At 45.4% G+C, this 12,747-nt stretch overlaps 1 protein-coding gene across 7 annotated transcripts in view; it reads right to left on the bottom strand.

Moving 5' to 3' along the window:
• DDX31 (DEAD-box helicase 31) overlaps positions 1–12,747 on the bottom strand; it is a 51,064-nt gene that overhangs the window by 26,346 nt on the left and 11,971 nt on the right. For all 7 annotated transcript variants that reach the window (XR_008745502.1, XM_055793992.1, XM_055793993.1 and 4 more), the window contains 3 exons: positions 10,332–10,391; positions 4,367–4,417; positions 2,157–2,296 (listed from right to left, as the gene is read on the bottom strand). Coding sequence is in view for 6 of the 7 variants with exons in the window: in XM_055793992.1 (XP_055649967.1) it covers positions 2,157–2,296; positions 4,367–4,417; positions 10,332–10,391 (251 nt within the window). In the remaining variant the exon portion in view is untranslated. The remainder of the gene's footprint in view (positions 1–2,156; positions 2,297–4,366; positions 4,418–10,331; positions 10,392–12,747) is intronic.

Here is a 12,747-nt window from a genome sequence, read left to right as displayed (position 1 = left end):
ATGAAGTATTTACATTTCAATAAACCCAGAGGGAATTTCATTTAAAACAGAAAAAACCCCAACCAAATAAAAAAAGTCACAGCACTCACTCATCCTCAACAAAACCCAAGAGATTTAAAAATTAAGCAAAGAATTAAAAAAATGTAAACTCCAGTAACCAGTGCAAGTCCAAGTCAAAAGCTACAAAGACTCAGGGTAAAGAAACAAAAATTATCAGTGCTTAAGACGATCGGTGACAGTCCAACACATGCTGTCTCTCGTCCTCACACTGAATTAAATTGTCAGGATTATCACCATAATGCTCTGTTTATGAAGGGTAACGGCAATTTGTGCTGATGGCACTTGCTGCCTTTAGCTTCAAGCTGCCTTCCTGCATCTTCTCTGTAATTCATCAGCTCTCTTTTCTATCCTGTTGCCCCTTCTCACACCACGTGCTACTATGTGGGAAGAGGGGAGGACACGATTGCAAACAGGCCGGATCACCCACCCGTGCCAAAGAAATACTCGTTTTCTTCCATCTGAAGACGGGGGTCAAGGGAGGCAACTTACACTCCTCCTTTGGCAGGCCTCTGATCTGCAGGACAGCATGTTTTATGAAGAACATAAACCAACCAAACAAGAAAAAACAATCCCCAGAGCTGTTTGGCTCTACTGGTTTAAGTAGTGGAGAAAAAAAAAAAATTCACATAAACCTCCCTCTGCTCATTCAGCACAGTCTTCTACAGATTTCTGGGGAACATGGTAGCTCAACGACAGGTCTCCTTAGCAGATATAATTACCAGCGTGAGTGACACTGCTCCTTAAACTTCTTAAAACCCAACAAAATCGGACAAAAGCATTAACATTTAAAATAAAAGAGGAGGGAAATTTCCCTCTCCTTCCTCCAACACTTCCAAAATATTATAAAACAGAAAAATAGAACTTTCCACTTGGAGTTAAAAATTCACAATTATGTGGGATTTCACCTTTAAATGTCAGTGCTGTTTGTTACATGAAAAAAAACCCTGTCAGCTTAGCCCTCCATGTCTTGCTGGTGTCTGCTTAATAGATAGTTACCTGGGATGATGGATGGCTCTTTGTTAGACCACTAAATGGCTCACAGCCTAGAATAAGCCTGTATTTACTGCCAACATTTGTTTGTTTCAAGGATTGAAAACCAAATTCGACTCCAAGCAGCTCCACCCGACATAAACACAAGAAACAAAAAGGAACTAATTTGTGCATGAGTTTACAGGGCTCCATCAACACAAGTACAACACTAAAGGGACTCTACCCGGCTCACGCTCTGAACCGCCGGGAGACAGCAGTGCGGGGAGCAAGGGGAGTCACATATATCCAGCCGACTGCTGAGGAGGCTTGAGACCAGGTAGCACTCCTGAAGAGCAATGCTGAGCAGCAAGTTGCAGTTTTTCCTCCACAAAAGGACCACCGCAGAAGCACAAGCAGAGCTGGACTAAAATCTCCTCACGTGCTGGCCATCGGGTAGCTGACTGTACGTTGGGCTGGTCCTCACCCAGCCTGGCTTGCTCTCCTCACTGTCTACTCCCAAGCCCAAGCCAGAGCCGGTGTAAGCAAAGCCTTCTCAGCTAGCTTGGAAGCACACCCCACCTTTGGTCAGCAGAGTCCACCCCCCTTATTGCCTTGACCATATGGGGCACTCACTGCTTGCAAAAGCCTCTACTATTCCTGTCACAAGCCACTTACACAATACACCTTGGCCAATTACCTGCCAGATATGACCCACAGCTCCCCAGCTATTTCTCCGCCGGATCTCTCCTGAAGAGAAAGCACAATCTCTGACAATATGGTGCTATGCAGGCAGATGGCCAGTTAGCATCTGACAGGCTCATTTGACTTGTGATCTCCACATAGCCACGATTTGAACCCAGGGCCAGGGAGATAACAACAGAGCGCAAAGGATCTCCGACTATCATCTCTCTGCCCCTCACCACACACACTCACTCATGCACAATCTGTCAGGCTGATGATTTTTGCACACTTGCCTTTTCTCCTTTTGCTAGTCTGGGGCTGGTCCTGGATCACCAGAATTAATAAATTCTTATTAAAACCTGCACGAGACACAGTCCCGCTGAAAGTGCCATGGAAGGTTAATTAGCAAGGATGAGCTGAAACTTTTGTTCGCGTTTCTGACTCACTTAATCTTGTGAGAAGCCAGCAAGCTGACATATTCTGCCTCCGAAGGCGCCAGGACAAGCAGGCTGTTCCCGTGACAGCCAATGCGAGCCGTCCTCCCGATCCGGTGGATGTATTCCGCAGGTGAAGCCGGAGCGTTATACTTCAAAAAGGGAACATGAGAAGGGAAAGGAGGAATTAACAGAACACAGTGTGTTAATTATAAACGAGACACTCAGCCCGCTGATCTGAAACAAAAAGGATCTTAGCAAAACCCACATGCTGCACCTCCCTTGGAACTGGCCTGTTTATAAAGAGCCCATCGGGCTCATCCCTGTAACCATCACTCAGCCCCCTCAGCCACAGCAGTTTTTTGACATGTGAATGTGACACATTGGCCAACTTTCAGCTAATAGGACAGTTTCCCCATCTCAGTGTCTCTCTTTGCCTTTTACATTTTATTTCTATACAGGCACGTCAGGAACTTGTTTGCTTCCCTTAAAAAAAAAAAAAAAAAAAAAAAATCTCACAAAGACCTCAAACCAAACAACCCCCCGGACTGCCCATGCCAGAGCGGGAAGCTGCCTGGTCTGCATTTGGAGAAAAGCTATAAAATAAAAGATGATGGATTCAAATTAAGAATTGGGCTAAATTGCTTTGTTTTGATTAAAGCAAATCATAACTGGTTACTGGACGGAAGAAATCTGAGATGAGCGTGGAAGTGCTTTCAGCAGCATACGATACAGGTAGCAACTGTCTTCCCATGTACAACTATCAGCCACTATGAAAATGTTGCTTAAAGCCTCCCCCCCTCCCCGCATACCAGCGGCTCTCATTTACTTCACTGGGAATCAAAACTGCCCAGCCATTTGCAAGATCTGATAAAGGGTGACATATTTCCCTCCCTTTAACCTCCCCCTATTCTTCCCCCCCTCCTCTCTTTCCTGGAAAAATGAACATGCACAGAGATACTGCTCAGAAATGAGCCCTCAGCAGTTTAACTGGAAAAAACCCAACCACCAAAGCCCACTCTAGTGTTTATACCTGTGCCCTCTGGCAAAGTTTCTACTGGCTAGAGGTGTGAGTAAGATGCTGTGAGCAATCTAATTGCTCCCTGCAGGTCCTTGCTCTTGGACACAGCTCTCAGGACAGCTGAGATTTCGCCTTCTGGACACACAGAAGTCTCCCAGGGCTTTAGGTAATTTGCACTGCGTTCTAACACTGGCAACTATATCTTTGGTTAAATTATATTAATATACAGATCTGGGAATTAAAGACTTCACTTCCCCAGCCTCCTCCAACTAGCTAGCTGCTACAAAATCTTTCTTTCTTAAAAACACGAAATTAAAATCAAATTTGTTACCTGAAGGGATGAGGTAGAAATTAAAAAGCTTTGCCGACTCTCTGTGCCCTGTTCTTTTTACCCAGATGTCACTTGATACACGAGAATCTCTGGATCAGTTTTTCCTCAATTCAACTAACCTTTTCTTAATTATAAATTTTTTATAAAAATGAAATCTGCTTCATGCTCTCAGCTGCCTCTTTGAAATGACAGGGTGCTATTTTTAAGGTTCAATCCATCTCCCTTAGTTTCTTTTTTTTTTTTTTCCAAAGACAGTATTTCTGTCAACAGCAATGCAGCAGCATTGGGTTGTTTTCTTTTTTTTTCCCCCCCCTTTTTTTTCCCAGGGAAAATCTGAACTGTGCAGTTCTACTGAAAGCTGAATACTTACAGCTACCCAGCACTCCAGCCCCAACCCAGCAAAGCTTCACCTGAAACAGTCAGGTCACTGCACAGGCACTGTTGGGCTACTCAATGTTTAACATAAGGATCAAACTTAAACTCCTCATGGAACTGCCTCCCCAGCAAGCTCAGAAAAATAGAAACACAGAACTGCAAGAGAGATGGCCAGTACTTCACAAGATTTGGCTTCCTGTGGGGGGAAACAGAGGGTGTTTAATTCCAGTGTTATCAGCTGTGTAATAATATTCTGCTGGCTGGAAGGACTGAAGAGGAAAACAGACTGTCAAAACCAAAGATAGCATAGCAACACCATATCCTAGCAAAACCCTGAGTCCCAGTCCTGCAGTCAGGAACATGTGGGTCTCCCACACCTGTAGGCATCAGCACAAAGACCAGCAAACTGCAGAAAGAAGATCTGGACTGGAGAGGAATTTCATCTGAGCAAGACTGCACTTAATACATACGTACACACATACGTAGCAAACCTACCTGCACAATCCATGTAACTTGAGGCAGGTCCAGTCCACGTGCTGCAACATCCTTTAAAAATAACAAGGAAATTAATTCAGTAAAAGTGCTTTGAAGATATCTGCAAAGTAAGAACTCTTTCCGGGATGGCAACTATGCCAGGACACAACTGGCTATGCAAGTAGGAATTTTATGTGCCTCATTTGGGGAGAGATGGACTGAAGGTCAGAAATAATGCTGGGGGTTTTAAACGCAAGGAATATTGTTAACACACTAAGACAATAAAAAATGATCCACTACTGTGGCCCAAAGCCTGGAGGGTATAAACACACCTATTTCAGGTGAGCAGTGCTGAATTACAGCAGCCTGCTACAGTCCCTTTGCATTATACCTGAGAGAATCAACTGTCTTAAAGGTAGCGATACCCTTGGTCCTTCAGTTGGTTTCATTCATGGAAACGGAGCTGCTGCTTGGCACCTACTACCCAAAGAGTGAAAGGCAGAATCAATTCTCCAAAAGGCAGCACTATTTCTGAGCACACCTTTTTCCACAGCAAGCCTAAGAACTAAAACCAGGCTGCTTAGGATGAAAAGGAAAATGGCCATAAAGCGAATGGCCAAGGATCCTAGGCCTTGAGCGGCATGTCCAAAGATGCACCAACAGCCGATGGCCTGAATTTGACGAGCAGATGACTTGCAGTTCACTTGACCCTACACTAAAGGCCAACAAACAGTTTAGCAGAATCTGCAGGAAGCTGGAGTACAGCTCGAGGACAGGGGACTTGAGCTATCCCTCAGATTTTCACCAGTCCGGCTTTGATTTGGAGAAACAAAACTCAGCCCCAAAGAAGAGTCTGAAGCCGCTGTCAGGAGCGTCATTTGATGTGCCAGCTGGTGAGAAAATCCACTGACTTGGAGGAAGGCTTGAATGAGCCCCTTAAGTTATCCACAGCCAGTATAGCTCAAAAAAACACACCCTTTCAAAGAAAAAAGGGAGTTTAAATACTGTTCAAAACAGAGAGAGCATGCAAACATGTTTCAATCTCCCTTCTTGATTTTCTGTTCATTAGTAATGTCCTCACATACTCCTTCGATTTTACATTCACCACGCGCAATGGCAGAGCAGGTGTGCAGATTTAACTCTGTTAGGAAATGTTTTGGAACACATGTATCTTTTAGCTAGTTGCAAAATAGAATATATTAAGAACGTAAGCAGGAGCTTAATGTACTAAAAATGTGTCAGCCACCCACTGAAGTGTTTTCATGCAACTCCCACACACGTTAGAAGACTAGGAAGCTGATGTTTTGGCAGCAAAGGCCTTCCCATAAGCACTAGCCAGGTTGCTTTGTGGCTCCAACTGCAGTAAAAGAGGAGACACTTTCCACAGCGCCCACTCTGAAATAATACACACTTTTGCTCCAACACGCTCATTAAGAAATGACTTGTTCCCAGAGTCAGGATGAACAGATGTACAAAAAGCCATTTAAAGGCAGTTGGAGCAAATAAATCAAGAGAAGTCGTGGAACGTGTACAGCAGTTACCAGGATAACAAGATTATAAACTCTACAGCATGATCAGACAGGAGTGCTGACGTCTGATTCCGATCTGGCTGGCTGTTATGCACTTCCACTCTGACAAGTCTTTGGTCTTCGCCTATACTGTGCTCTCTCTCACACCCAGTAGTCTAGGAAAGGCTGTTTGAGGAGAGAGCTCTGACCTTGGGACAGGGTCAGTTTAGCAAAAATAAACAGATAACCAAGGCACCCCTGTGGTCAGGAGCAGCACCTCCAACACGAGGAGGAAAAGTAGATGGCAGGGGCAGGAGCTGTCCCTCTCATCCATCAAAATTCTTTCCTTACTCTTCTAAGATACCTTTTCTCCACACCACTGGCTGGGAAACTACTGCTGCAGACTGTGTTCTCATATGCATTTGCCAACGCAAGCAGGAAAGCTGAAAAGGTTAACCGAAAGCCTAATGAATAGCCAGGGACAACATTTTCGGAGGCAGCTCTCCCCCATCATCAGCCTTGTATTCACTAGTGCTTTCACAATGCCACCAACTCCACTCAGCTGTTACAGACACATATCAGCAGCTATTCCCCCAGGGTTTAACTTGGCTTGCTTTCAGAAGTGTCTGGGGATTTACTGGTAATTGGAGTGTTTTGCAAACTCTCAAAGATTCCTCAGTATCAGTCCACCTGCGTCTCCTGTAGCTCCATTTCCTCAAAGACCCTAGTAGACAGCAGCAAGGTAGAATTAGGATAAAAAGTTTGAGTTGATTTGCTTTCCTCTGCTGGCAAAGCCCATGAGCTTCCGCCTTCTCAGATCTTGAGAAAAATACTTGTGGGTCACCTTACCAGGAAAGAGAATACAGCTCAAGCAACAATTATCCAGTTTTATTAGCACTGCATTTATTCTACACACAAAAGCACTAACCTGGTGGCAGTGCTCTTCCAACAAGCCCGATAGATTTCCAATGCACTACTCCCTCTTCTTTTCCACTGCCCCATACGGCATTCCCCTTTCCATGCATGACCTCACACCACCATTCCTTAATAACAGGGAAATCAAGAATATGACACCTCAGCAGGTCACCGCTGATTCCTTTCAATGGGCAATGGAAGGGAGAATTAAGTGACCATCTCACAGGAGCAAGAAATACCCTACACCAGCGCAATTCAAAAAACCCAGATGCCAAACAAACATGATAATCCGAAGCCTTGACCATGTTCCTGCCTGGATCCCAACGGCAAGCCACAGAATGGCACAGAGTCAAGGTACAATCCGCCTGAGGAGCACCAGAAATGCTGAAATTTCTGCTTCTAACCATTCACGTTACCAGTCTGTGCTCGTGGTGGTGGGGTACGGGGCCGGGGGCGCAAGGGCAAAACAGCCCCACCACGAGCCAGGCATGTCAGTGCAGAAGATCAGAACCAACACAGCCACAAAAGTTTTGCAAGGGCCTCGGTTTGCGCAGTCCCTCTCACACAATCTAATTAGGGCAAAGGAAATTACTAAAGTTGCTTTTGAAAGACACTCAATGGTGAGGTCTTGAAGGCCCTGAGCTTGACAATTGGCTGCCTACATGAGGCCTAGAAGTACAGATGGAAGGCAGCTTGCTCAGGTGCCAGGCTGTCAGTTGGATTAAAATGACTCATTTATTTACCAAAGAACCTCACAAAGTGCTTTAGCTAACAGGCAGAGAGGGCCTAACGGCTCTCCAAGCTGGGGAAGAAGCTCTCGCGCCTTCCCGGCCTGCCAAAAGTCATTACTGCCGAGTGTGGAAAGCCATCAGCAGGGTAGAGACCCCCGTCGGCAGGGTGACAGATTGGGCTGCGTAATCAGAGGAGGAAGGGGAGAGCACAGAAGCTGTCAGAGGCGAAAGCTCTTGGCTAGGGCCGCCAGAAAACTGGCAAGATGAGTTAGCGTGACTGAGTAAACAGCAAACAATCTCCAAATGATCTTTCCTCTCTCCCTGGAAGAGATGAACTTGTTTAAAAGGCACATCCCAAAGGAAGCCGCAAAGAACTTCAGTGAAGGAGAGAGAAATAAATCTGGATGAGACCCTCTGAGATACATGGCCCTTCTTTATTTTCTTGTCTGCCAGCTTATATTGTCTGGCAAAAAATATTTTATGGAATATATTAATATACATATGACATAAAGCAAATTAATAAAAGGAACAGCAGGTCCCATTGCTTACTAGAGCGGAAAGATGGGTGGAGAACATGGCATAAGGGACAAGGGAAGGACGGCAACATTATTTGTGTTGCTCTTCTGTGAGCCAGATTTCAAAATTTGTGGGCACAGAACGTGATTTTGCAGTGAAAAGAACTGAACCATCTTTCTGCAAAACATTTTTGCTGATATGAAGAAAAGTGGCAGAAAAAGCAATGCCCTCAGAGGCAGGAGGTGGTCACAGTGCCTGGCTGCCCTTTGGACATCTGCGTTGGGGAGGCACCTGTAATGTGGGACTAGTGCAAAGTGTATCTCTATATTAAGGTGTCCATATGGTCCCCATTACTGTGGTAACAGGCCACCTCCTGGTTTCAATGCATTTGTCCTCCCAACATCTCTGTAAGATAGAACAGTGCTACTATCCCCATTTTACAGATGGGGAGCTGAAGCACAGAGAGCATTTTGGACTCAGACACGCAACTTACTGTGCTTAACGTGCTAACCATGTGCCAGCTGAGCCATAGTAACTGTAACCATCACGATTTGCATCCCTGCCTTGCAGTAAATGCAAAGTAGCTTAGACCAAAACGAAGGAGGGTTATGATAAACGCGTTACCTTACACTACCCTCTTCATGGCAATCTAGGTTAATTCACATTACCTCCCATTTACGACAGGTCAGGAGCAAGCACACAACTATTGCTGCTCAGCTGACATGTAGTTACTTGCCTTGTCACCACAATTCCACGTCCACTTGCATGGAGTCTGTGGCATGGCAGGAAATAAAACCACATCTCCAGCATCTCAAGAGAGGGATTCCATCCACAGGGATTTCTTTATCCAACTTACTCTTCTTCCTACCTTGTCAACAGCTGTATATTTCCTGGCAGATTTTTCCTGCCACAGGCTGCACTTCCCCTTCAAACAGTCTCACCCAGGAACCAATATCCCAGTGATCACAATGATTCTGTTTTCTCTTTCTTTAAAATTGAGCACTTGCTGTCTTTCCAAACTCATTAAACTGAAATTTCAGTAAGACGACATGTCCCTGAAATTTCTCAGCTGCAGACAGCATGTGCATGAAGGATAACAAAGTTTAGCTATTTATTGTTTAGAATTTACCACTTTCTCTCTTCAAAACACTTAATCTACACCTCTGATTTAAGCTTTGCTATTTTCCTCAGCTGAGACCCTGAAGCATCACCTCTGTACACAGAGAAACCAAGTTACAGTTACACCAAGTTACAGTTACACTTATGCATTGCAAAGATGCATTTTGACCTTGATCATATCATTGAAAGGTGTACACACAAGCAGGACCAAGACTAGCAGGTAACAAAGTAAAATTTCACAAGTGATACAATATATAATTTAGCAACATTAAATCAAATGTTCCTATATATACATGGCAGTCCTAGTTTGAACTGCAGGCATAAAAATATGACAAAATTCAGCCCCCACTCTGAAAAAAATTGCAACCAGTTTCCTTTAAGAATAAGGTGCTGCAAGAACAGGAGTCATTTCAGAGCTGGAGAGGGTTTCTCAGCTCTAATTACTCCCGATCGCTGTAATTTACAAGTTTGCGGTGGGTAGAAATCGCCAAGATTCACACATTTTCAGATCAACAGCTGCCACTATTAGAGAGCAAATCGTGCAGCCTTCTGCACCACTGCAGCAGGCTAGCTGTGGCACCGACAGGTCAGAAACGAGAAGCGGAAGGTGCCACCACAACACAAGGGCGCCAGCAAACTTCAGTAGAGGACAAGAATTTCTCCCTCAGCACCCTTGAAGGAAGCTTGAAGGGCAAAGCATGGAGAGCAGCAGAGCATGTGTATTTCTAATGACACCACTCTCTGGTTAGGCTTCCCTTCCATCCCTGCAGGTTTTTGCTTTTAACCTTGGGGTAGTCATTAAGATGGGAAATATCACATTACATCCAATTTACCTGGCAGTTATGGGGCATACTACAAATTAGGATTGCGTTCTACTGACTGCATGTAGAGGGCAAGGTTCCAGCTTCAAATGAACATATTTTTCCAGACCTAAGACCATCCAAAATACTTAGAGGCCTCTTGTACAAGACACATACTTTTTCTGTGTATGGTACCTTGCAGCAAAAGATCATATAAGAGTTTGCAAAGAGGGCACCCAACCTTATTTAACATGTGAGATGCAGGAAAAGGAGATGACTTTCCTCAAGGTCAGACAGCGAGCTGGAATCAGAGCTCAGTGCCAAATCCTCTGTTCCACCATTAGGTATCAGACAGGCCCATTAGTGTGGAGCTGCAAAGGGACTCTAAGTTACTTACAGTGCAAAGCAAGATGCCGGTCTTGGATTTTAGGAACTCCTGAAAGACCTCTGTTCTTTCCTAGAGGATTAAAACAGAAAATGAAAAAGAGTGATCGTACACTGTATAACCAAACCTAAAGCAAATCAGCTGAGGTAACAAACAACTACGCCTTGTTCACATTAGCATGTACAGCTTCAAAAGCAAAGGAATTGACTTCATGAGTTCCAGTCAGACTTTTCCTGCAAATGGAAAAAATAAAATTAAAAAAATCTATAGCACACAGGTGTGGTCCCAGGTAGGAAGGCACAGCGTCTGGGGCAAGCCTGAATGCATTTGGTCAAATCAAAGCAGTCAACACCTCCACAGTTTGCACAGAAGCGTGGCGTGTGGATGTCAAAAAGCAGTAACTGTTTTTACATGGAGAAGGATCCACAAAAGATGAGGCAGCAGCAACAGAAGCACTGGCACACTTGATGGGCAGCACAGGCTTTTGTGAATGCAAGAAAAAGCTGGACATCTTAACTGCTGTCTGTCCAGTCACACGATGGGCAGGATAAGCCCATTTTGTTGACACAGCGATATAATCACATCACAAGAGATCAGCCTCATCATGTGCCCAATGGGGCATGCAGACAGTCACTGGACTGACTGTGGAATTATTAAGTATCAGGATGCTCAGCTGCACGGTGGCCAAGGTGAACTGTTGTGGGGTAAATTTTCAAAGTAACGGGGCAGGAGAGATGAGGCCTTGGTCAGAAACCCCTGCCCAAGGGGGCAGGACCCCTGGACCCTGCAGACCGCTGCCACAGAGCTCCCAGAGCACCCTCCCATGGTCTTCCCACAAGAAAAGGCCTCGTACTGGTGAGGGCCACCAGTGGGGCTGCTGACACTAGGATGGAGGGTGTTTCTTCCCACGAGTGTCCGGGGCAGGTGCTCTCAAGCCTTGTCTTCATCACTGGTCTGCCCCAGCAGAATTCCTTCAGCCCCCACTTCTAACACGAGCTCAGGCTCCCAGGCAGGGTTGTCCACAGCCGCCAGATCCCAAATTACCCCGTCAGCAGTCTTTGAGCTGTTGAGCTCCAGAACTGCAGGAACCCACCAGTATGGCTCCTCACTTACCTTCAAAAGCCTCGTGGGCTTTCAGTTCCAAAACCTTCCTAAGCAAACTCACTAGTGTAACTAACTACTCTGGGTGTGGTTTTTTTCTTGATAAAAGTAACAGAAACTGATTCTCCAACCCACATCACATCAGGACAATATCTGCTACCACAAAAGGCAACCTCTGAGCACTAGCAACCAAAGGCCTCTGTAGCATTCCACCGTTCCTTGCCAGTACCCCTTATTTACCCACATTCCCTCTCCTTAGCTGCGGGGAAACACTGCGCATGCATACTCCCTTCACCCGATTCCCTTTACTCTTTTCCTTGCCAGAGCTCAGGCTGTCTCTAGCCTCAGAAACACCATACCCATTTCCTTCCTGTCCCTTTTGCGTCCTCCTTCCAAAATATCCTTGTTTCCACATTTCAAGCCTCCCTCCTCAGAGTTGTAGCTCACAGTTAAGTGAATGTCCCGTTATGTTGATGATATAGAAGAAACATTACACACTTGATTCTCAGCTAGAGGTACTGTTCTAGGAAAGAAGGGAAAAACTTAGGCCTTGCCGACACACTGAACCCTCTGCTGACAAAAATTAGAGAAGAGAGCACGCTGTATCTTGTTGACAATGACAGCAGCCGTGCTCAGCAGTACCATATGGGATCCACAATTTAGCTCCATTAATGCTCTTAATTTGAAGACATCAAGCACTAATTACACACTGGGTACTAAAAAGGCAAAACCCTTCCCCTGGTGCCAGCTACTTAGTGGTGTTCTGTTGGCTTAACAGCTGGTCAGGGTAGAGTTGGGCCAGACCAGGCCTGCTCACTTGCTCAGGCAGGCAGGTTGAGGAAAGGCCAGACTGCAGGGACAGCAAAGCACATGTTTCTGGTCTCTGCAGGATGGGAATGAGTGAGAAAAACAATGGCTCTTCACCTCTTGCTTCATCAGAAGAGCTCTATTCATTTGCCATCTCTGCTGTGCAGCTCAGAGTACAGCGGTAACTCTCTCCATCGCAGAACAAGGGCAGGATCAGGGGCTGAACTTTTGAGGGAGGTCCCTGAGCTATTCAGAGAAATGCTGCAGTGACAGTTCATTCGATACTCTTCTTCTGGCCTCTCAATCCTCTGTAGCAAGCTCCAATCTCATCATCCAGGCCTATCTGGCTAAAACCCAGCCCTATTTTTGCGTAATCGCTGTATATATCGCTATTTATTCCATCCCAGGGAAAAGAGCAGTCTGTCAACACACTGTTCTTCAAAATCAAAGCCAAACTGCTCCATCCTCACCTAATGGGGGCAACTTATTGGGTAGTAACGTTTTGGGGCTCGGATGAGGT

Source organism: Falco peregrinus, chromosome 1, assembly GCF_023634155.1.
Source record: "Falco peregrinus isolate bFalPer1 chromosome 1, bFalPer1.pri, whole genome shotgun sequence".
In the NCBI taxonomy this organism is placed as follows: Eukaryota; Metazoa; Chordata; class Aves; order Falconiformes; family Falconidae; genus Falco; species Falco peregrinus.
Note: the sequence above shows the minus strand (reverse complement) of the source record. Positions and strands in the feature narration are given on the sequence as shown.